Genomic DNA, 26,491 nt, shown 5'->3' on the forward strand with positions numbered 1-26,491 from the left:
TAAGAAATAACGTTTCTGGGGGTTCAGATAAATACCTCTGTCAGAAGAAAGATACATCAAGATCCAGCCCTTACCCCATCAACTACAGACTTATTACCAAGCAACAATAGGGAAGGACTCCAATTGTTAGGTATGTTTTCCTCCCCCATAGGGATCATTCCCTGGGCAAGGTGGCACATGCCCAATCTTCAGCTGGAACCAGTGCCCCAGTGGGATCACAAACAGATTCCTCTGAATCATACAATAAGATTGTCAAGGACCACCAAGGAGTCTCTCAGCTGGTGGCAGAGTGCAAAATTGAAGGCAAGAGTAGTGTCGCTTCGGGAGCCAGTGTGGGTAATACTCATGATTAACTCCAGTCTTGCAGGCTGGGGAGGCCACAACAAGACAGTTGTGGCCTTCATGAATTGTCAGTTTAGGTTCCAGAAGTAGAACCATGACAGTGAAAGTAGCATAAATCATGTTTTGGGCAGAAAGAAATCTGAAGTCACTCTCAGCATTGCATATAGCAGACAGACATAGCAGATGACCTCAGTCGAAAACAAAATCTGAGGGTTGAAGAACTCCAGGCACTTTGGAACCCTTTAAGGATATCTATGCAGATATAGTAGTACTTGGTGCCCTTCCAATGTTTCTGCTAAAAGTAGTTCTAAATTCCACATTAATCGGGAAGTCATACTGTCATCCATTTGTTCACAACCGGTTGATAAAAAGGAAAGAAAACGGTACTCGTTGGACTTGGTTAGAGCAATTTCTATATTTTTATCCAGGACTTAGGAACACCAGAATTTAGAAACACAGAACAACTTTTCATAATTCCTAAAATACCTCTACAAGAGTATGCCCTTTCCAGATGGATCAGAGGAGAATTTGGTCAAGCATACAAGAGGAATGAGTCTAACGTGCCAGAGACACTGAGAGCCCCTCAAAACATTCGCTAGTCTTTATCATCTGGATGTCTTATCATCTATGAACTCTCTGTTTTTGTAGACCTGTTCCCCACCCAGCCACTGAATAAAGCCTTGATTATGCAGCATATATGGCTGATCTGTTCTTTTGTAGCCCTCCCTACTATTTTGCTTTGATACATCCGATTGTGATGGCTGTCATGGGAGAAGTGAAGAGGAAAAATAGCGAGTATTTTGGAGGAAAAGGAATTAATGGTAATTATAATTTGCTATTTTTCATTTTATTTGAGTGGATTATGTATTATATATGCAAATGTGGACGATATAACTACTGGAGATTTGAGAAAGACCAATTAGCAGTAGAAATGTGTCAGCTGGTAAAGGAGGGAGTGTGCAGTCACAAGAGAACTCTGAATTCTTGTTTTAAGCTGTTTTACAGACCATTGAAACCCAGGAACCGTCTCATTGTGCAACCCAAGGCTACATGGATCTATTCTGAGCATTTGCATTACAAAGAGCGAGGTGATTTGTTTGATATACATGATTATTTATATACTTCAATATATTTTACTACATGTGAGTGCAATATACAGGTTTTTAGGCTAAATTAAATAAAATGGTAGAACACCAGATTTCTTTGTCTTTTATTTCAATTCCTTCCTTCTATGAGGGATAAAGTACACAAATATAGATGGAGAATAGAAGTAGTACAAAATTAAGAAAAACATCTTCTGTTATATACTAAGTGCTAGATTGTATCCATGAGAATTGCTGAAAATGATAACACTTCTTGGATGGAAAACTTTCAAGGAAGTTTGTTTATATGAACAGTGGGCAATATATTGTTATAGAAACAATTGATTCAATGAGAGTTTGCTGTTTGTTGAGATGAGTTTTTATACCATCATACCTATCACTAAATGTGCCATGTTAGAATTTGCTTTTCTGTATGTATATTTAAACATATTTGCTGACTCTTCTAAAATGACTGGGAAATTTTCATACCAGTGGGCCTGAGAGACTCTGGCAATCTCCCTGAAGCAATAGGCAGAACCCAGTGTGATTATATCATACTTGGCAACTTCAGGTAGATGCAGGGGGGAAGTGTGCGGGCCTTGACGAATCGCATCATTTTGACCCTGTGATGTAATGACGCAAACGGGTCATTTTGACAGCGGGGGGGGGGGGGGCGCTGATAATCGCATCATTTCGGCTCTAATTCTGCCCAATTTACTAGGAAGTGGGCAGATACTGGAGGCTGCCCTACTCTCCCAGGAGTCTGGGACACCTACCCAGAATTTGGGAGTCTCCCTGATATCCCTGGAGAGTTGACAGGTATGGATTATATGATGATGTGATTTTGGGTGCTGAGATGCACATCACTTCATTATTTATCAGCCTGAAAAGCTGACAAAGGTGATATTGTCACTTTGAAAAGATCTTTCACTTAAGTTTTGAAATGCATATTCCACTATTTTGAGAAGACACACACAGAACTGCAAGTGTTGTTGTTAAACCAGCAGAACCATAGATGAAGTTATAATATAACAATAATTTTCTGTAGGACAGTATGGTCAAGTTCTTTAGTGACAAAGATGTACATCATCTGGACATGACATAATTATATACTGTAAGCCTGTACGTGATACATACAACACTTCTTCTCCTCCTGGTTGGTATAGATATGAAGTCCATTATAGGGTTTATGATTTTCATCAAATTGTTCATGTCCTGTTCTGAAGGCAATATTTCAAATAAGTTGTATAACTTTTCAATCAGAATTTTTAGGGCACTCAAGATACTGTCAAAGTTTGTTTGCCATGTTGGTGGAACCACAAGCTACAAGAAAAATAACACAACACACCAGAGTGAGCCTTTTGCATCACTAATCAAGGATATAAGGTACAAAGCTTTCTTTCTCTTTCCACTTCTTATTATTATCATCAATATTACATTATTAATTATCCCTGTACAACACTATTAAGTGGGTTCTCACATTTCAATGCAGGTACACGTGAAATAATCATCAAGATTCAACAATGTAAAAAATTTGAAAGTTATAAGCTCCTATTTATAAAGTATGATCTTTATATTGACTGAAATTTAGGCTTCACCTTTTATTGTGTAGTCGTACCTGGTACACTTATAAAATGGAATACATAACAAGCGTGTCAATCTCCATTAACAAGATTTGGCATCTGTGACTAACTTAATGAAAAAAAACTCACCTGCTTTTTGACACATGTACTCGCTAGATCCTACATTTTTAATGCCTGTACCTACTCAGATCACTTCCAGACCTTGCTGTCATTTGTTTTTCTTTCCTAGATCAAGTTGGTGCACCACTCGACATCCCCCTCTTTCCCCATTGGCTATTAGCCCCCTTCCAAATAAATTGCCAATATGCTTTTATTATATTTGTACACCGCCTCTTTGCCACTACCCCCTGTATCCCAACTCGATAGCCCACCCTCCTTCTCAACCTCTTTGCTGCCTTCGATACCATTGACCACTCCCGCCTTTTGCAAACTCTCAATCTATAGTTCTGTGACACTGTTCTCTGCTAGGTTTTATCTTACCTTAACAACCGCTCCTTTTCAGTCTCTACACCCGAATCCACCTCCCCCAATCTTCCCTTACCTGTTGAAGTCCCCCAAGGATCTGTTTTTTACCACCTGCTCTTTAACATCTACACCTCCTCCCTTGGTGACATCATCAGCTCATTTGTCAGTACCACCTGTATGCTGATGACACCCAAATCTATTTTTCCTCCCTCCTATATTTCCTCCCTTTCCCTTGTGTCTCATGTGTCCTGCTTTCTCTCAGCCATCTCATCTTGGATGTCCCAGCACTTTCTTAAATTCAATGGGCCTGAGTCATTAAGGAGAGCAAAGCATAAAAAAAGGAGTAACTTTGCACTTGGGCAAAACCATGTTACATTGGAGGGAGAGGTAAATTTAAAATGTGGAGACAGATTTATAGTTGGGATAGGACATGTCCTAGATCATCTTTAAATTTTAGTGTAGAAATAAAGCTATCAAGTATTTGTGTGCTAGATGAGAAAACAGACAGTATTTAACTTATGTTCAAAATAATAAACTAATTTGCACCCCTTGCATTGTAACATTGTTTGTCCTGGAGAACATTCACTCCTTTTTTGCCTTACTTTCCTCAGTGACTCAGGCCCAATTTTTCCAGGACTGAAATAATAATCTTTCCCATCCAACCTCCTCCCTCTCACTTTATGTTGATAACACAACCCTCATTTCTGTACCTTAAGACTGCTGCCTAGGAGTCATCCTCAACTCCCCCCTTGCCCTCAAACATCACATTCATCCCTCTGCAATACCTGCCGCCTACAGTTCTGGAATATATCCAAGATCCGGCTCTTTCACATCCTGGAAGCCTCCTAAACTCTTGTTCACTGCCTTATAATCACTCCCTTGATTACTACAGCATCCTCCTCCCTGGCCTTCCCAAATTCCCACCCTGCCCCTCTTAAGTTTATCCTGCATGCTGCTGCACATCTTATTTTTTTCTCCCACTGCTCTATCTCGGCAGGCCTGCCAGTCGCTACGTTGGCTCCCTGTGGCCTTCAGATTTAAATTTAAACTGCTTACCGTCACCTAGAAAGTTCTCAACCAATCCACCCCATATCGCAAACATGGAGAGTATTACATACTACCTCCACAACACATCACATAAATTGGACAAGGTGTGGGAAATGTGGTATCTACAAGAAAGCCGTAGCTGCCTATCCACCTCGGTTCTCCCCTCCCGCTATTGGAGCAAAGTCCTTGGGCTGCCTCCGGATCCCCCAGGCTTGGTGTGGTGCACCTTGTCCATGTTCATGTTTGATTTTAAATTGCATGGGTCGATTGTCCCTAGATGTACTGCATATATTTTCATTAACAATATTTTTAGTGCCTTTCCTACTTCCCACCCCCCTTCTCCACTTCTACCTCCTTCTTCCATTCCCGATCCCTCTCCCCTTTCCCGCTCCCCATTGGTGTAACACACAAAACTAAGAGGAGACATCTTGTACACTCATATTCTTTTGATTAATATGTTTGTATCCTTCATGTTGTTTCCTCCTTAAATATTTTTTTTTAAAAATTGTACCCATGGCAATCCACATTTTTCATCTACCCAGCAGCTGACAGGTGATGATGAGAGCAATAGTCCAAATATAGCCAAAAATAATACTGAGCAAAGTTTGCAATATGACAATTAATACTTACTCTGTACACTAACTTCAAAACATCCGTGTTCTGTAGAAATATTAGTGTCATTTGGTATCCTTGCTCTGGAGGCAGGTTACAAAACACCTGGAGTGGTGCAATCACCAGTGAATTATTTGTACTACACTGGTTTAGAGTAGTAAACCAAGTAACAAACTGGAAAAAAAGAGGAAGATAATCCAAGATTAAATATATGTGATCTACAAGGAGAATAATCTCTAAAACCAGAATTACAATGGATTGACATTTAAAAGGACTATATGGCTTAGTAGTAAATATCTAACAGCTGAGTAATACATTTGAGTTCTGTGGTAAATATTCAGATTAAACCTTCCTGAAATGTATATGCAATAGGTATGTATTTCTTGCTGCATTTTGTTTCTCTAAACCTACAGTGTTATCAGGGCCGGATTAACCATAGGGCTAACTGGGCTACAGCCCAGGGGCCTATCGCATCCAGGGGGCCCTTGAAAGTGCTCAGCAGCAGTATTGATCGGTTGGGGCGCGATCAGTGCTGCTGAGCACTTTCACTGCGGTCCTTCTCCAGCACGCTGTATTCTCCTTACTGAGGAGATCTCGTGAGTCTCACTCTCACGAGATCTCCTCAGTAAATAGCGTACAGCGCGCCGGAGAAGGAGGTAAGTGCCAGGGGGGGGGGGGGGGCCCTCACGAGGGAATGGAGGCCCCCTTAGCCCCGGCCTTAAGTGTTATATATGTATTGAAGACTATACAAGGAAATGCACCTATAGTATTTTGGCAGTTTAAAAGCGGGTCAGTTCAGCAATATTCTATAACTACCTTCCTATCCAAGTGATTGAGCTTGTGATCGTCTGCTGTATGCATTATGGTCCTTGGCTCCTCTAGCTTAGTAGACTTTTAATGGTGCCACACATGGTTCAATCTGAGTGTTCTCCCAGCAGATTTGTGCACAATTTTGCCAGTATCTGGGCCAAATGTATAGACCTGGTAGTTTTGACTTCAGGATGAAGGTAAAGGTGGCATTCTGGCTACTGCATGGTCAGGACTTGATATTTCAGATGACCTGATTTTCTACTCTGAGCTATCAGATTTTGATTGTTCAGAATGATCACTTGGCGGGCCATATATTGTACAGTGTCCGCTCAGTTCACAAACTACCAAAATGTCCAACAAGTTCATCACTAGACCTAGCTTAAAGCATCACAGCTGATCTACAGTCCTATGGAGGAGGCAAGATAATAAAACCCACCTGAGTTATGTTATTTGGGATTGGCACTCTCATCAGAGCTGTGATACTTGTCTGATTTAGTTTCACCACTTCACTCAGCTGCTCTGCGACATGACTCTTGTTGTAGAATACGTTTCCTAATATTGCTATAAACAAAATAAATACAGCAATAAAAATGATACATGCTATAATTAATATTAATGCATAGTTCAATTTTCTAGATTGTTGTTAACAATGGGGAGAGTGAATAAGATCTGTACAAGAGTTTTATTTCTGTTTTTAGTGTGGAAACTAATTTAAACCAATTAGCAATTAGTTTTAGTTGTTCTAAATTAGATTTCTGTAGTTTGATGTGGAGAAGGGAAGATTACATGATAGTAAAAATCACTATTGATTCTTACCTTGACATTCCGCTGCATCTTATATAGTAAACATTAATCAAGTATTACTATGTTCTTCTATAAGTAAATAAAATCAAATTTACAAACTCCTGAATAGTGTGTAACTATTGCTAACATAGGACAAAAAGGTGAAATCACAAAGCATAGCATGCAAAATATGCTTGCAGTGTCATCACTGGCCATTCAATGTTTTAAGAAAACATAATACATACAATTCTCTTAATTTCCAGGCCGACACCTCTAAATGTCCACTTCAACTACTGTATGTATGTATGTATATATATATATATATATATATATATACACACACACAAACACACTCACACACACACTACTAGACAAAACTTAAAATTCAATATTTGAAATTGCATGCGCAGCTTTCAGAAGTGAGAGGAAGGTACAGATGCTTGATTTGAGCAGGTAACTTCCAACTGTTTCCACGTCCAAAGAAGTCATATAACAGAAACTTTTGCTAAGTGTTCTCAGGTGAGAGAGAATGAACAATTTGAGCTTTGAAGGGGAAGTGGTAAAAAAACTAATTATAGTGCATAGAACCTATTTCTTTGTGTCCTAAACAGTTCTTATTATTATCTTAGGCAGGGGAGGGCTGGCAAATTTTGGCCTGGGGACCAAGACTCGAGTTAGCAGCCTATTAGTAACATTTTAAAGGAAAAAAAATTCAGGTGGCCCAGTGATTCAGCCCAAGGTAGCCCACTATGAGACCAGCCCGGGGGAGAGATGCCTCCCTGCCCCCCATCCCAGACAGCCCCTGATCTTAGTGCATTGTTTCCTTCTCTCCCGGAATGTCTGTGAGACTCCCAAATTACTAGGAGTTCTCCCCCATTCCCCAGAGAGCAGTGCACCTTCCCGCATCCTGGTGGGGGCGAGGCTTAATTACACTATTCACAGTGATTCGCATCATCCTGGCCCTGCACCCTGCTGTGTTATGCCGTAAATTGTGACATTGAGCACCAGGCACCAGGATCTACCATCCAGGATATCCCGAAGGGGAGATCTAAAATGTTGGCAAGTATGTCTTAGAGCATTACTTCAAGTTGTTCCGAAAATGTGAAATGCCCATAGATTGGAAGTAATTTTCAAAGTAAAATATTATACCAGGGTTGACACATAGGCTGTGTATGCAATTGCATAATGGTGAGTATGGAAGACAGTACTCAAAAAGAAGCTGCCAGATGCAGAATGAGTAATTCGTTAAGGAAAATGGACAGTAAAGCAGTGAAAAGAATGGATTAGCTTGTTCTATGTTTGTTCCTTTATCTGCTTTCAGTAATCTCCATGTATCTCATTTTCGAAGTACACCACAAAACTCCTTGATTTTGCACTGATAGTCCACCCAGTGCACACCAAGTTGCACAAAAATGGAAGAGGGGCGCTGTGCAAAATTGTAAAGTCCATTCTTCCCCATTAGGACCACACTTTCCATTAAATACATTTTTTTTTCCCCAAATACTGTTTGATTAGCTGACGCGTGGGCGTCCCATTAAAAAGCAAAACTCTAAAAATGAAAATTTTAAATCCTTCTTTGGAGGAAATTGGTGTTCCCTTACCCTCTAAACCTCATTTTAATAATGTTACTTTTAAATTTCAACACATTTTTTTGCACTGCTCCGCAAAACTAGGTGCACCTAGTACGTACTTAACAATATATATCCTCACTTTGCCTAATCCCCACCCCTCTGCCTGTGCAAACTGCTCATTTTCCAGCACTGCCTTCTTGCTACACAAGCCTGTGCACTTTGGTGAAAATCTAGAAGTATTTGTGCAAATCAAGGTAATTTAGCTGCGCCTTAGCAAATATGAGTGTGCAGATATCTTATTATCTCATAAACATCCATGACTTGTATTCCACTTTTTGCCACACAACGTATGGAAGAGAAAATGCTGGAGTTACTGAAGCCTGAGTTTGTCAATTCACACGATTAGAAGCTTTGACCTTAGAGTCTGGACTTCTTATTCACACTGCTGAAAATGATTTAATAATTTATAGAAAAAAATCACCTACATGTAAAATAGGATAAGATCAACATATTAGTGTTGCAACTTACCTTGAAAGTCCTCACTTGTTCCGTTAATAAATGAGCTCAATACTTTGGTGACATTTGCAAGATCATTGACTTGAAGACTGCAACAAAATACAGAAAGTAATTTTGTTTATGTTCATTGGAGGAAAACCATGAATTTTAATTATATGAAATGAGCATATTGAGTATGGATAATTGTTTATAAAACAAAATGGCCAGTGTGTAAAAATATTAATTAAAATATGCCAAACATTAGCAGTAATTATAAGTAATTTATTCGTACTACCTATATCCATATTTTTCAGATTTCCTTAGAGATGTTAAGAGGTTTATTATGTTGCATATAGAAACAACACTAAGGAGAAAGTGATTCCACTTTAAGAGGGAATTTATGCTCTGTGCCCAGTGTAAGAGGCATAAAGCAAGCACAGGTTCCAATTAGTGATATAATAATGAGCTGAGATTCTTTCTAAAACACGGTTCATAACCGCTTGAGGCATTCTCAGTGGGTTTTGAGAGGACAGAACCTTTGTTTATAAGGAAACCCACTGAGAACGCCACAGGTGATGGTGAAAAGCATTGGAGAGAAACACAGAGCGGTTTCACTTCAAAGAATTTGTCTCATCTATTTATTCTTTAATTTGATTAATTCCATATTTTTTCTTCCGTTCTTAAATAATTCTATTTCAGTATTTGCACTTTTACTATTATCCTTATATTGTTTAATACCAAGGGCTAGATTTACTAAGCTGCGGGTTTGAAAAAGTGGGGATGTTGCCTATAGCAACCAATCAGATTCTAGCTTTCATTTAGTTAGTACCTTCTACAAAATGATAGCTAGAATCTGATTGGTTGCTATAGGCAACATCCCCACTTTTTCAAACCCGCAGCTTAGTAAATCTAGCCTCAAAAGTTCTCCAAAACCTTTTGTGACAAGATGGGAAAATATTATTTCATTATACACTTTAAATGCTTTGTATATGTAATTAATTCATTTATCACTCTCTATTTTCTCTTTCTTATTACCATTATTGTTTTATTTTCATATCATATAATGTATTATAGTATATATTACTTACTATATATACTTGTTCATTCGTATTAGTTGATGATGTCTCAATAACTTTTTCATCACTATTTGACTATCATATGCATATCTTTATTTATCACCACTTTTTAGGACCAGCTGGGTTACATACCACAGTGTGCCATCACCATTTTGCATCCAATAGTTTGGCATTCAAGTTCCTTTTCATTATATATTATTTATTATATTTTGTGTACTCATTTGTAGCTGATCTATCTTTTTATCGTTTAATATTCTTTAACCACCAACGGCTCCCACAAACGTTTTGGGACACGGCTCTGGACATACAACCGCAACAAGGCCTTAACCAACTAGACTTGGCCTCCACCAGGCCGGGGACGAAAAAGCATCCAGCCCAAGGAAAACACTACATAATTCAACACACAAACGCTTTCCAGCACTCTACAGAAACAAACAGCCAGGGATAACTTTTACTAATCTAACTAGGTGGAGGATCAACATATTGTAAAGCCCAAAACATTTCTGTACTAGCAAAGCATGCAGGTGATTACCATATCTCTATATGACCCAAATGCAATGTTACTATTACCTTACAAATGGTCCTTGATCAGAATCTACATATATGGTCTATAGGGGAATAATAGAAGGCTGTGCATGACGAAAGGAGGGATTCTAGAGGGTTAATGCTGAAATGGGATTTATGAACGTGAGCAAGATGAAAAGGGGTGATAGATAAGGGAGAATAATGAAATATATTTTACAATAACTTTCAGATCCACACAGATCAGTCTGTTGGTGCAAGTGTTACTTAAATATGATCTTTCATCTGTGTGTTTGATATACGAGTGCACAAGGGAAAAAGAGTGAATTAATGCGATAGACCTCAGAGTGTATCGGATGTGAAAGAATAAGGTGTTCAAAAGGGAGTGAGCTGCATGGCTAACTTTATCAAAGAGAAGTGCAAGATATGAATCTGATGTGGGCTAGTACATGAGGATGACAGCCTAGAAATCTGCTCCATGCTAGTAACCTAATAGCTATACATACCTGTACTATGATTTTACAAGTAAATAACCATATTGAGTTAAAGTTGCTTCACTTCAATTGTGTATTTGCAGGGCCACTAAACATTTTCAGATCTGAATCATAAAGAGGATGATAGAATGGGGTTATAATAAAGAGGGGTGATGAGTATAGGGGAGTAACGAAAAATGGGGAAGCCAGCACCTGTGGACCTCAGCTTACTAATATATTGTCAGATTTGTTTGTTACAGCTTGTAACACTTGTTTAAAATACCTATTGATATGTTATTACAGATGTGTCTCCTTCTATGATTAAATATATTGTTTAAACGTATTACTCATGTGGACCCTAAAGTATATCAGGTTGCCAATCACTGTCCCATAATGTACTAGATAACTGGTAGCTAGAATCTGATTGGTTGCTATGGGCAACACCTCCACTTTTCCTTTTTAGAAGTTTTAGTAAATGTACCCCATAGTGTTAAGAGGAATTAGTAATCCGTTAAGATCTCCTTAATTTCAATTACAGAGTTTAGTGCATTTGGGCCATTTATAACAGTCTTTTTTATCTGAGCAGATATGAACTTATATGAACATTTTAAATGGACCACTGATTTCAAGCTGCATTTGTGCTAGATAGCATGGGTTATACACAGCTAGGTGATGCAAAAGGGCTGCAATCCTAAGGCAAAGACCTAGGAAATGTATATATAAAACATGCATGCACATAAGTAGCATAAAATAAGATCGAACAGTGCAGGGGCGCACGCAGGGGGGATTTCTGGGTCTCCAGAAAACCCTCCCCTCCGCTAAAAAAGTGCCCTACATAGCGGCACTGTACTATACAGCAGTCGCAGCGCTGTCAAAGAAGCGTCCGCGGCGGTGCTGTATAGTACAGTGCTTTTTTTTTGGGGGGGGGGGGTAGAGGGGAAACCCCCCCTTAAAGCTCTTCCGTGCGCCCCTGCAGTGTAAACAGAGTTAAATACTGGAGAGACATTGGTTAATAACAGCTATATACTCACTATGAGCTCAGCTTGGCACTAAGTTCATTCTCAATGCTTTGCCATATGCCGTCTAAGAATGATGTTATGATCACTGGTGAATTTATGTTTGTAGCTGTTTGGGCGACTTTAATTGCAGTAGTTACAATATTTGCCACTTCTTGCAGCAGTGTGAGATACTGGCATGGCAAATAACATTGTGACTGCGAGTTGGTGGAGCTCTCCAATCCGCACACTACAGTGGTTAGGATTTGTAGTTGATATATCTGCAAAACAATACAGCTACCATTAGTAAATATTACAACATGTCTAGCATATATCTATGACCTGAGCATTATGTAAAGGTTTGTTTCATTTGCCATATGATCTTTTACTCTATGCTGCCAGAAATACAATGTATTATGGACTTGTAAATTAAAATCATTATTTAAATAGTTGAACTCTATTATCTGTTGGCACAAGTCTGTGTCTGTGAACCTGGAATTAAATCGAATATAATTGAAGGAACTCTATTAACAACTCGATTTTCTAGTAAGTCTTATATTGGATAGTTTTGAGAGCTACGCCTCTTACTCCAATAAACTGAAGAGCAGAATACTATTAAGAGGGAGATCATTAGGAAACTGAAGGGAAATACAGGAACATTTAATAGCTAAATTAGATTGTAAGCACTATGACCTAGACACTTACAGGTCCATATTAGAGCATTGAAGTCACTGTGCGTGCTGCATAAGTACAAATATGTTACATTTACTGATATATAAAATGGTAATCCAAGCCATTTTGAAAACTATACAGAAGAATACACTTCAAAACAAGGGAAAGGCTTGTCCAGAGATACTCCAATGTAGAATAGAGCATTGGTGCTGTTAGTTATAGGTTCTGGGGTTAGGAAAAAGCAGAGAGGCAATAAATACAATCCACAATACTCACCAGACTGGACCTTCTACAGTAGTAAAGCAGATGTGAGAAGGAAACTTTACCTGCTTTTCATGTACTATTCAGTTCATTTCAGCTGCATGGCCTGCACTGCTTCTAATACAGTTCACATATGCAGGGGCTGGCTGGGCTGGGGGGCAGTGGAGCATCTGGCCCCCGGACCAGTCCCTTAGGGGACTACCTTGGGCTGGACCACCTGCATAAAATAGGCTGCTGAGTCGAGTCTTGGCCCCCGGGATAAATTTTGCCAGCCCACCCCTGCACACATGGTAATATCAATTGTTGACAACTTTGCCGTGGATGACAAAACCACCTCACACCAGCATTGGTGAATCTAGAAACTCCTGGGTAACTCATATGCAATTCCCTGTTCCAGCTATATATATATATATATATATATATATATATATATATATTGCAGAGTTCCTCATATGTAAATACAAGAGAAGACTCAAAACTAGATTCATTTTGACCCCTCACTGAAGAGAGCTGCTGAAGGACAGTTCCCCGTTTCTACCTTGCACTGCTGGCAATGATACGCCATTCATGAAGAGAGCCAGGAACTGAAAGTGGGAATAGACAGAATACAATAGATAGTGGAGAAACTGTGCAGAGCAAATATGGTAAGTAGGAACAAAATTAAACTCATGAAGCCAGGACAGGGGCTTGGTGGATATTTGGAGTGAGGACAGCAGTAAAAAAAAGAACATTCAACTGTGTTAGAATGTATATTAAAGTTAAAACTGTATCAGTGATAATCAAATTATAAAAAGCAAGACAAAATATTATTTTTTCTACATGACAAGAAATGTGAATTAGAAACAGAGACATAAAGTAAATGTCACATCTGTCCTGCCCTAAAAGTGTAAGGGAAGGGTACAATAAGCATTACTGATCCAAAAGAAATGATACGCTAAAGATTCACCTTTTCCCCAATGGAAGAGTTATTGTTGTGTAACAAAATGTGAGAGGTTATACACGTGACATGACATTGCTTTGGACAACTTGCCTTTTGCTGGAGTACATCTGGACTCATTGATGCATTTTGTGATTTATTGCTTTGAGTAAACAAATCCTGGGCAAGCTGCATTGCCACTTCAAGGTGCCCTACAGAACATAAGATGATTAATAAGGGACTTAACAACAAGGAAATCTATATTGGAATCCATTCTTCAGGCCAGATTCTCAGATTCTCAGTAAATGCATTAATTGCACAGAAATCTATATTGCATTATGGAAACCTGATTAATTAGTGGTTTGCCTGTCTTAGTTATCAAAGCTATATATTATACTTCAGTGCCAAGCCAATTTAAACTTTGTAAAATGAGTGGCTGAAACTGACAAAATATAGATGTGTTGGCCACAGAAGGACATTCACTATACCTGGTAGATAGTTGAAGACGTCTTGGGTCACATTGCCCACACAGTTCATGATAGTTCTGTAGGGTTCTGTCAATGGCGAAATCTGCACAGTAACATTGAATTCTGTACTAAGATTCATAAATCTGCAGAAACATAAGTAGTATGTCAAACCCAAGTCACACAAACTTGTAAAAAGTAACTATTAGTTTTACAGTCTGTTTTCTAATACACTATAGACATGGCACTGCTGTGTTCATGCATGGATTATTAGACAAAATGTTTGTGTTATCTATGAACAAAATAGCACTTTGCAATGTTGGCAAACACATTCTTATATCTGGAAATTAAGATATATGGAAATAGATGCACTGGAAAAGTATAGGCTGATTTTCTTTGTGCATCTTACTTCCCAACATGTAGGTGACGCTGTAGCTTATTATGTATAAGTTTGTGCACCTGTATTTATGCTTAATGCACAAGACACACATTTTCTGCATGCAGTAAGGTACACTAATACAATACATTTCACTCTGTCTCTTTGAAAGAATGACAGTTTTTTGCAAAAACTACCTTGGTTTCTTTTTCATTTTTTATTTGTAACAGCAAGAAAATAATACAGGTCACATAATCTGTCAGACAAATATAAAACAAAAAATAAAGTGAAAGGGGCAAGCCATATAGAATATGCAGTTTGTAGACTAAAATGCGGACAGTAAAAGTATAAATCTGTATAAAAATACTGACTACCTTGGGTTTTTAACACACAGTCAATTTAATGCATTACTTGAACTTGATGTTACTATGACAGCAGTACAATATAGTTTGTGTGTGTGTGTGTAGGGGGGAAGGGGGGTGATGGGTGAAATGTAAAAAGAAGTACAAGATCAAAATCTGTTTAGTATCTTTGAGAGGTTTTCTACAATGAGGCCTAGTGAGCTAGACATCTCAGGTGGGTTGGGTGTGAAAAGTCAACAGTCAATATGTCAACAGTGTAAATGTCTACACCAAAGTGTCGACAGTCATAATGTCTACGTGTTTATTAAGGTGACACAGTCAAAGTGTCATCATGTAAAATAGGACAGGTTGTAAATTTGACTTTCAAAATGTCGACATAAAAGTAGATTTAAATTTAAAATGGCAATACAGGAAAAAAACGAAATTAGCAAAGTTGGGGAACAAAAACCATGTGGTCCTCCCAATTTTACTATGACCAGCCTGGGCTAGTGGCACTATAGGTAAACCCAAGTGTGGGATTCCCCTGCCATAATGCCAAACCAGCCCCAGGCTGGTCAGCACAGGGCTGGATTCTGTAGGGTGATCGGGTTGGCAAAAAAGTGCGGACCCCTAGGTGAACCCAGCTCTGTGCTGATAGCTATAGGGCTCTTTTCACACCCCTAGACAGTGGATGTGGCGTAATAATAATGATTTTATAGTAAAAAAGCAGGACACACAGTTTGTTTTCATTTTTTTAACATTTTAACATATTTTATTTTCCCCTCTATTGCCGCTTTAAATCTAGTGCTTTATGTCTACATTTTGACTGTCGACTTTACAACCTGTACACATTTTACATAGCAATATTTTAACTGTGTCGATCTAATGAACAGGTAGACATTATGAGTGTTGACCTTTTAACTGTGTAGGTATTTTGACTGTTGAAATTTTGACTGTCAACTATTGAACTTCACCCCATCTCAGGCAGCAGAATATGGGGGCACAAAACTTTGGAAATGTTTTAATAAATTTTAATTTTCTTGTTGCCATATAATAAATTAGTGGTTCCCACTTAGTGATTTATCTCATAATGGTTACAGCAATAATATGTGGCATCTATAATGTATAGAACATATTTTTATGTTTCTTTGTGCATCAGAATATTTGGCCTCCCCTCTGGTAGCCTCTATAAGTAACTTTACTATTAGATTTAAATACATTTGCATTTGTGATTAACAGTGATAAGTCAACTTACTGTTGCTTTATACCGGTGACTGTTGTCAGGTTGCTGCTGATGTCTGGCAAATATGTGATAAGATCCGATAACATGGAAAATCCCTCTAAGTAAGATGTAGCATTGAAGATTCCGGACAGTAAAAACAAAGGACGGCTCTCTAAAATAATGACTTGCTCAGCTGTGACATTGTTAATAAGATCAGACAGGATGGAGATAAAGTTTTGAACAGGGATTCTCTCTATCCAGCCTGTTATAACTGTAGCGTTATTAAAAACCTTCAGTTCTTGGATGAATAGTTCATAAACACCACCCATTATATTTTCCTGGGAGATATTTTGGGAGAGTGGAACGTCAAACAAAAATGAAATGATCTTCTCTAAAGCAGTGAAATACGGTGTTATCTCAGTTGGTATGTAAGGTACCAGGGATGGTAAAATGTGTTTAATGGTTTCCAAATTTGATATCCTGGTATAATTTCCTGACTGAAAATACAAGACTTCACAGGCCAATAAACTGACGTTAGATAGTAATGCTTCATTTATATTTGAGTTTGTTGGATCAAAGGCTGCCCAGAGAGAGTCCGAAAACTTGGCCACTGCATTCAGAACAGCTGTACATTCTTCCACTGATGACAAAGTGGTATTCATTAATGGAGGATTTGTCGGATCAAAGAGAACTGCTAAGTTTGGATTTTTGAACAGTGAAACAATTGCTTGATATATTTGAAGTGTTTTTGCATCCAGACCACTATTTATGAGGACAACTGCTCTTCTCAGTGTGTCCAATACAGAAAGAGAGAGATCAATTTTGACAGAAGTCCGATTCATGGATAGAACGTTGTCCAAGGTCTGCCAAGATTCAAACCAGCTGGCCTGGACTGTCAAATTGATGGCTGCCTCGATCAGTTCATAAACGTGGTTGTCAAATGATCCATTCAACGGGGCCAAAACCTTGATGATCTTTGATATCTCGGTCCAGGTCTGTTGTAAGTCTGAAGTTTGAACAGTGGAATTGTAGTGTTTAATAAGAAACTGAATAAAAAGGTGGACTGGGTCAGATTGGTTTAGAAAAATACCATCCACAATTTGCAAAAGTTGTGTTTCCGACTGAAATGTGAAGCTGTGATTTAGCATGTTGTTATAGATAAAGGCAAGGCTTTGATTCAGTGATTGAATCAGAGGTATTTGTAATCCAGACAAGTTGTTTAAATGTGCCAGAACACCCATGGAGATCCCCATTGCTTGCATTAAGCATGTCATCTCTTCAGCTAGTGGGTGCAAATTGTCTTTATTGCAAACATTGTGGAACATTGGGGAACTTTGCAAAGCAAGATAAATCATATCATCTAGTGTATGGTTACTGCTACTGTCGGAACTGTTATTAACTAACTGCCAGTTACACGTTGCTTTCACCACTGACTCATTGACTGTGGCATTTCTGAATATTGTCTGTAGAAGTATCTGTAGGACATCCTGAGCAGAGCAGTTGCCAGTGTATGCTTGTGATCCATTACCTCCTAGGAAAGGTGTCATGGCCAAGTAGAAAACATCCAGCAGCTCAGCTTCCATTGCAGATATGTTTTGAAATGGGACCCACTTCCACTCACCTTGCACTAAGAGATACGTAAAGTTGTATATTTGATAGATTGCCTCCTTTCCAATTGTTCCTTTACCTTGAATTTCATAAAGGATCTCCATCCCTTCCTTTATTATTTGGAAAACTTGTCCTGCTGTGATATTGTTGTAGTGTGGGTGATCTAAAGCAAGGCCTCCTATTCCCTGTAAAGTCTGACATACTTGACTGATGGACGATAAAATCAATGATATGTTGATACTGTTAATTTCATGTAAGAGAAGCACAACTGCTTCAAAATCATTGTCTATGTTTTCATCCATTAAAAGATTTCCAATTAAAGATACTTTTGTAAAAGTTTCGGCTGCAATCTGATGCATGAGACCTTGGATCTGTTCATTTTGTACAGTGACATTGAATATATAAATCAGATCTGTCAGATTGAAAACATTGTTGAATGAATTTGTCATAAATTCTGAATCCTTTATAATAAGATTTATATGCTGGTAATTATCTATCATCCACTGTGCTATTGTGTTTATTGCATAGGTATCTAGAGTACTGTTGAGTATCCCTTGCTTATTTTCTACTTGAAGCATCAACCAATTTGCGGTGTCCAGCTGTAACTGTATGGTCTCCAGAAGTTCACTGATGTTATATTGTAACACTGTAGAAATGTTGTACAAGCTGCTTTCAGACTCCACTTTTTGTATAATCTTAGACAAAAGATTGATGGAAATGTCTGTTTCATTCAAGTTGGCATTTAATAGTACACCCATGTCCTTTAATATATGCACAATATTTACCAGAGATGTGTTTATTGCTTCAAATGTGGGTTGGTATTGAAAGGCCAGAACTGTAACATTGTAAAGATCAATGAGCTGTTGGTAGACTGAAATATTACTATTAATTTGACTTAACCATTGTCCTGCCACTGAAGAAACAATTGACAATGTGTCATGAGCTGATTGTTCCAATGGTAGTAACTTTAGAAGCTGTGTGAGCTGAAACATCATATTTAATTTGCACAATGATAGTCCTATGTCAGTCTGGCTAGTACAATTAGATGTGTAGAGCAGGTTTTCTATCTGGAGAAGAAAGTGAGTAACGTTGGTGGAAGTTAGCACTGCCACAAGGTTCTCTACAGATGGGGCCGCGGTGATGTTCACATTATCTTCTGTTGTTGTGTTCAAATGCCAGTTTTTTAATGCAAGAACAACTTCATAAACTCTACTTTGATTTGTAGAATAATTATATGGCTGTCCCATTGCATATGAAAGCACCAGAAATATTTCATTTATCAGTGTTATCTGAGATTGGTCATAGGATCCGAACTGCAGGAGAGAGCTGTTTGCCAGGGTTCTGTTCTGTACAACTGACTCAAGCTGTGTGACATCAAACACAAAGTTCTGTATTCCTCCAATAAGATCTGTGCATGTCAGTGGTTTAACACTGCATGTTTGCATGGAGTCAATAAGAAGAAGACTGGCATTTGCTGCTTTTTCAAACCTGTCCCGTTCTGCTGGGGGTATAAACCCAGAGAGGAGACTGACGAGCCAAGAAGTAAGGTTACTGACATCAATACTTCCATTTAGCAGTATATGTGACTGGATAGATGGTAGTAGCTGTACAACAGTGTTACTTAGGTCACTGGACTGTGTATCTGTCAGATTGTTAAGATACTGCCACAAATTAAGAATGGCATTCAAGGAACTTTGTGTCTCATTGTCCATCTCCAAATAAATTGATAAGTAATTATTAAAAATGGCAGAAAGGTCTTGAATATTAATGGTGTTATTTATTTGGACTAATTCATGAAACATCTTTAGTGTATCCATAACCAACTTGCCATATTGTATATTATCAGAAACGTTGAAAACCTGTATGATGTTGGCTATCTCAGTGATCAGACCTGTCTGATTCATGGCAGAGATAAGATTAAACAGAATAGTGGGATAATTAGAGATGTTTGCTTGAATTTTCATGGTGGTTGAACTGTACATTAACATTTCAAGCTGGCTGACCAGATTTATTACATCCATTATAGATTGCAGATCTTCCTTTATCACTAATGTTGTGTTCTTGTTTTGTGGCAATAAAATTTGCAAGAATTCACTCAGAGCCAGCTGCAGTATTTTTATAGTTGTGTCTTTTGTCACATACGATGGGTTGAGAGATGATTCTGCGATTATCAAATCAGTGATATTGACTGCAAGTTGAATGAGACGCTTTAGCGTGTCAGCAGAACTACTGTTCAATACCAACTCACTGGCGGCAGATATGATCACACTCTCCAAGCCATTTTGTTTAAAGGAATCCCAAACTTCTGTTAGAAATCTGTGAAAAAAAATAGTAATAAAGTTTGGTCTACAATATTATGCAGTTATTTAATTTCTTGGAAACTTAATTCTAACAATCTCCATATACATAGCAGATCATATACATACTACTAAGGTTGCGTGATTTCCTAGGGACACTCAGTGATCTGGCCATTTAAAACTGGGTGTTTTTTTAAAGAGTGCCTAATAGCTATAAATATCATTATAATCATTAATACAGACCCAATTTGTCCTTAAAAAACACATATTTTGAGGTGTTTATACACTTGGGCTTTATAAATCTTATTTAGATATTTATTTGTTTAGGATACAAATCTGGGGCCTGATTCATTAAGGATCTTAACTTGAGAAACTCCTTATTTCAGTCTCCTGGACAAAACCATGTTACAATGCAAGGGGTGCAAATTAGTTTTCTGTTTTGCACATAAGTTAAATACTGACTGTTTTTTCATGTAGCACACAAATATCAACTTTAAATTTCAGTGTACAAATGAGCTATCAAGTATTTGTGTGCTACATGAAAAAACAGTCAGTATTTAACTTATGTGCAAAACAGAATACTAATTTGCACCCCTTGCATTGTAACATGGTTTTGTCCAGGAGACTGAAATAAGAAGTTTCTCAAGTTAAGATCCTTAATGAATCAGGCCCCTAGATCTAGCAAAAACTGTATGGTACCTTGCCTTTTGTTCTTCAGAACTTTAATTATATTTTCATATTAAACTAAACATTTTATAGATTAAATCTTTATAAAAATATAAATATAGGGCTAAGGATGTGCAGAAAGTAGTCTGAGTCAATAAATAAAGTATGGGCACCAACTGGATCGTATGTTTACTGTTATTACCAGGTCTCGCTTGTGAAACATATATGTATATTACACAGAAGTAATACACTATTGTCCTGGATACATTTTAACCTGAAGTGGCCATTCATATTAAGAAATGCTATTTCTGTATTGTGAACTTTAAGGTAACTACTAAACGAATGCTGTAATCCTTCATTAAAAAACATTGTGGCTCATTTATGAATGGATAACACTTTTATGAGTGTATAACACTTATGGGCTCTACAGCCAATGTCTCTCTATTTGTGTGAGTAGACATACAAGGTAGACAAATGCAGACATGAAAATACATCTAAATTACAAGGAAAATGGGCACAGATGAGACATCAGAAGCAAGTATGGTTCAGAGGGGAGACTGGGACAGGTACAGTTGTTCATATTTACCAGTGTGAGCAGTAAAGTTGTGAGTAGGCTAAGTAATAATAAAGGGATGGGTTTTCAGAGAGCATTTAAATATTTGAAGTCTTGTGTGAGAGACTGATTGGGTGTAGTAGGAATTTCCATAAGTGGGCATCGGCACAGAGAAGTCCAGGTGGGAGTGAGCAGTGTTTATCAGAGAAGAGGTGAGGCACAAGTCAAAGGTACATCTCAGAGGGCATGAGGGAGAGTATTTCTACAGATTTGATATGTATGAAGGGGTGGTGTTGAGGGCTTTGTAGGGGACAATGAGTAATTTGAATTAGATTCTGGAGAACACTGGGAGTGGTGTGGCTGAGGTGGTGCAGTATGAGAGGAAGATCAATCTTTCTGCAGTATTTACGATGGATTGAAGAGGAGATAGATGGGAAGAGGAATAACAGATAAGTGAGATGAGAGAATGGGTAAGGGTTATAGCTGTATTTTAGATGAGAAAAAACAATATTTTGAAAGTAGGAGAGAGAGACTGGATCGGAGGAATAAAGCAGAGGGCGGAGTCAAGTGTGACACCAAGGTAGTGTGCTTGGGAGACTGAGGAATTTGTGGTGTTATTGATGGTGATGGAGATTTGAAGTAAGGTGGTGACACTAGGAGGAGGTAAGATGATAAGATCTGTTTTGGACATGTTGTTCTTCAAATTGTGTTGGGACATCCATGTGGGAATACCAATGAGATGGTTACACAAGAATACAGAAGGGGAGAAGTCAGGAGAGGAGATGTTGATTTGGTTAGTCTTTACCGTTTAGGTGGTACTGTAGGCCAAGGGAGCAAGTATGTTGACCAAGAGAAGAGGTGTTCAGAAAGAAAACCAGAGGGCCTAGAACAGAGCCGTTTGGGATCTGAACAGATAGTGGGGGTGAAAGAGGATGTGTCAAAGGTCAGAGAGACACTGAAGTAGTAGATGGATAACTAGGAAGTGAACCGGGAAAAAACAGTGTCCTTGAATGTTCTGAAGGGTGTGTATAATAAGAGGGTGTTCAATAGTGTTTAAAGCACAGAGAAGTCCAGAAGGATGAGTATGGAGAAGTCACCCTTAGATTTTGCTGTAAGTTGATCATTGACCATTTTGTGAGGACCATATCAGTGGAATGTTGTGAGTGAAGCCCAATTACAAGAGTCAAGAAGGGAAAGAGATAGGTGGATACACAAGTCACTCAAGTAGTTTGGAGCCAAAAGGGAGGAAAGAATAAGGTGACAGTTGGAGAGAGATCTGGGGTAGAGAGATGGTTTCTACTCTGTACTTAGCAAAGGACACCCTTACTCTGCCCATCTCTTATTGACCAGTGCAATATTTTGCTCCTTTGCAAATACTACCCCTTTGCTCAACAAATCCAGTGAAAATCTAGGTGCATCTGTGCAGATCGAGGAGCATTGTTCCACCAGCCTTGAACAATTTGCTGTTTGCAAATTAACTCCAAATTCAATATCCCTACAGTAAATATAACACCTGAAATAAACACTGTTCAAATATCCCTTTTCCTGAGTCCAATATTAGGTATATCAGGGCCAAACAATAAGCTTGAAAAAGAGCAACTTATGGAAGAACTAACCTATCTTCAGAAGATGTGTTTTGTGTTCTATTAATAACCATTCCCACTGTGTCCAATGCAAAAGATAACCAGGCAGTAGATGTAGAGTCATTCTGTGCCTTAAGAACAATTTGTATATCTTGTATCATTAGTGTGATAAAATTTTGCACTTTGAGGATTAGAACATCCTTGGGAGAAGAGGAAGTCCAAACAAGGTCCAATAAGAAATAAATCAGCTTCTGAAAAGTCTTGTTTTCCATCCAATCTGTTGAACTTGATATGTCATTAAACAGTTCATTTATGACTGGTACAATATTCATGATGGTGATGATGTTATTTTGTGTTAAGGCTGGTTCTGCAAATAATTCTGCTGCAACCCCAAGGATATATTCTGCTGCACCAAAGTATTTTCTCATGCTGTCTGGTACGAGAGGAATGATATTCAGAAGTATCCCTCTAGAGGATTGAATCATGCTGGCCCAGTCTTGAGAACTGTTCCAGTGTAACAGGCCGCAAATATCCATAGTTAAATTTGAGAGAAGCGTATCATCTGACCATGGACCTGAAGGGTCGGTATTCTGTATCATTTTATATACAGCAGTAAGTATTTTAAAAACACTCTGACAGTCTATTGTTAACAAAGACTCTAATGGAACTTCTAAAACATGTGTCAGATTTATGTTTCCTGAGGAATGAGTTTGGTTGAGAATACCGAGGAAGACATCATAAAGCTGTGTAACGTCCATCCCAGCTGTAATATTTTGCCTAGCGATAGCAGTCTGAATAACTTTCAATACTTCATCTATTTTTGTCATGCTTAGCTCCTCAACCATGATACTGTTGACAACTTGCCAGAGTGTTGTAAATTCCGATGTGTTGTGACCTTGAACTGAGTCAACCTGTTTGAAGATATCTAATAAACTAATCCAGTTTTGAAGTTGGCTCATTGAACCTGTTTCATTTGCAGTTAGTAGCTGAAACAATGTATCTATGTTATAAGATGAAAGATTGGCCATAGTAAGGAGTTCGGTCCCATTGTGTGACTTGCATAATGCTATAAGCCAGTCTTGTATGCTTGGCATCATGTTTGTCAATGACATCTGTACTAATCTATACAAAGCATAGCTATCACTAGACATGTTGTAGTTTTCTGTTAGATTTTTTATATACACGATATACCAATGGATGATCTGGACTTGAGTTTTTACATCTTCTAACTGTGTGCTGTTGATGTAAATAGTATTGTTAGGAGAAATGAGCTGATTTTCTGGTTCCAGCAGTTTAATACATGTCACTAGTAGTTCTTCTATAGTGGAGAAATAGGTATTATCCATCCTAATATTTTCAATGGTCTGTGAGATATCTGTTAATGTCATGAGTATTGTATTCAATGCAGGTTCATTTTGTAATGCAGCTTTTGTTAGCTCATACAGAGACACCATCTGCTGGTATATATCAGCAGTTGTATTTATTTCACCCATCCAATACTCAACAATTGAAGAAGCTGCCAGTATCTGCTTCATTGGTGGATCAGGCACTTGTAACGTTTGCAGGAAACTCAAGAGGTGGGATGTGAGGTTGAAAGTGCACAACAAACTCTGGTTTGTACACTGAGAGCCCCTGTGTATATTTATTATCTGGACTAGATATTCTGTAATGTTGCTGGTTGAAATTACTTTTATAATTTCCCTTATTGGTTGTATGTGATTTTTAAGCATCTCAAAATCTGATTGAGTAGTCTTGTTGGTTAAATCTCTAGTGATGTTCAGAATTAATTTACTTGCTGAGAGGACCTCTTGGTAAACATTGCTAAAATCTCCTGAGAAATTCTGAAAGTCTTTTTGAGCATTCCAAAGCACATTAAAACTAGCAGTTATCAGGGAAATCTGTAAATGTGACAGCTTTTCAAATTCCAGCACTGTTTGATTGGAAATCTCCACATACATGGTGCCATTTCCCATGCTATCAACAGCATTAACCACATCCACAGCCAACATCTCAAAGCCAGATACTGCGCTAAGACAGGCCTCCAAGTCTGTACTGCAATTATTCATTAGCTGTAAAAGAGACACTATGGCATCAGTCACATTTTTTAATTTCTGTTGTTCTTCATGTGGTACGTTCTTTGACAAAAGATTAAGGAACACGGAGAAAAGGTTGCTGCTGTCATTAGTAACATTATATAGAATAGAAGGATCAAAAAGTGGGAGCAACTCCAACGCTGCATCTCTTAGTTCACTGTTTTGAAAAGACGCTAACTTCTGACTTGTGTTGAGAAGAAGACTTAACTCAGAGAGGGTTTGGTTAATTTGTCTATCAGATATAAATTGGAGCAGCTGCTTTATGTATAGTTCAATTACATTCACATTGTTTGTGTTGTTCAAATTAAGTAGGTCATACAAATTTTCCAAGGTGCTTAACAAAAAAGGAACATTTATGGTACTGTTACTGAAGTCTAAGAAAAAGCGTAACGTTTGCATAACCTGGACTTTTTCAGTTTGTGTAAATAAAATGTTAAATATTTTGATTAGATTGGCACTGTAATTGAAAGAAAGTTCTTTATGTCCAGTGTTTTCCAATATCCAACTGTTCAACAGGTTTTCAAGGGCATTCATATATTGATTGGTTCCATTCTGGGGAAAAGCCAGTGAAACATTGTTCCAATTCTGAGCTAAGATGTCATTGACCAGAGAAACAATAAATTCAGTGGTATCATTGTTTGCACCAAGACTTTGCATTAACTTTGTGCTATTGAAGTGCTGGACAATATTCTTTATGAGGTTGAATATTAGGTTGTTATTGTAAGACGGTGTCTGTATTGCACTTTCAGATGCTGATTCATTGATGGCAGCTATTACAATATTCAGGAAGCTTTGCACAATTTCCTGTTTCTCTGACGACAGATTTAGGATGTGGCTTTGTAGTGACTGTAGAACAACATTTTCAAGCCCACCTTTTTGGAAAACTGTCAAAATATGTGCTAATATCCTGCAGAAAAACACAAGTCTTTATTAGAGGCATGTATAGCATTAACTATTTTCTTCTTATTCTTATCTTTTATTTATAAGGCGCCACAAACAGTTCCCCTCGCCGTACATGACATTTACAGTAGTGTACTATATACAGACAATAATGATCCATAATACATAACATAATAGATTATTAAAATAAACATAACTATACAAAGACCAGACACTGCACCCAGATAACTTAGTAATGCAGCTCAAGTTATTTATGAGTGAGAGTGATGGTAATGCCCAAAGTGAAGTAGGCATGGAAAAAGAAAACAGGGCTAGGGAAACAGACCTAGAGGTACAGGGGTGATGGAATAGTGGGGCAGCACAGTGGCTTAGTGGTTAGCACTTCTGCCTCTCAGCACTTGTATGTTCTCCCCGTGGGTGCTCCGGTTTCCTTCCTCACTCCAAAAACATGCAAGTAGGTTAATTGGATGCTATTAAATTGACCCTAGTATGTGTGTCTGTCTGTATGTATGTTTGCTAGGGAATTTATACTGTAAGCTCCAATGGGGCAGGGACTGATGTGAGTGAGTTCTCTGTACAGCGCTGCGGAATTAGTGGCGCTATATAAATTGATGATGATGATGATGATGAAGGAGAACACCAGGAAAGAGGACCTGCTCTTGAGCGCTTATATGGTAAATTGC

At 38.2% G+C, this 26,491-nt stretch overlaps 1 protein-coding gene across 1 annotated transcript in view; it reads right to left on the minus strand.

Moving 5' to 3' along the window:
* ABCA12 (ATP binding cassette subfamily A member 12) overlaps positions 1-18,474 on the minus strand; it is an 87,056-nt gene extending 68,582 nt beyond the window's left edge. The window contains exons 1-8 of the mRNA XM_075181383.1: positions 16,142-18,474; positions 14,194-14,315; positions 13,820-13,917; positions 11,893-12,137; positions 8,824-8,900; positions 6,378-6,502; positions 5,150-5,305; positions 2,562-2,747 (exon numbers count right to left, since the gene is read on the minus strand). Coding sequence (XP_075037484.1) covers positions 2,562-2,747; positions 5,150-5,305; positions 6,378-6,502; positions 8,824-8,900; positions 11,893-12,137; positions 13,820-13,917; positions 14,194-14,315; positions 16,142-18,474 — 3,342 coding nt within the window. The remainder of the gene's footprint in view (positions 1-2,561; positions 2,748-5,149; positions 5,306-6,377; positions 6,503-8,823; positions 8,901-11,892; positions 12,138-13,819; positions 13,918-14,193; positions 14,316-16,141) is intronic.
* Between the last annotated feature and the right edge of the window lie 8,017 nt (positions 18,475-26,491).

Source organism: Mixophyes fleayi, chromosome 7 (assembly GCF_038048845.1).
Source record: "Mixophyes fleayi isolate aMixFle1 chromosome 7, aMixFle1.hap1, whole genome shotgun sequence".
Lineage (NCBI taxonomy): Eukaryota > Metazoa > Chordata > Amphibia > Anura > Limnodynastidae > Mixophyes > Mixophyes fleayi.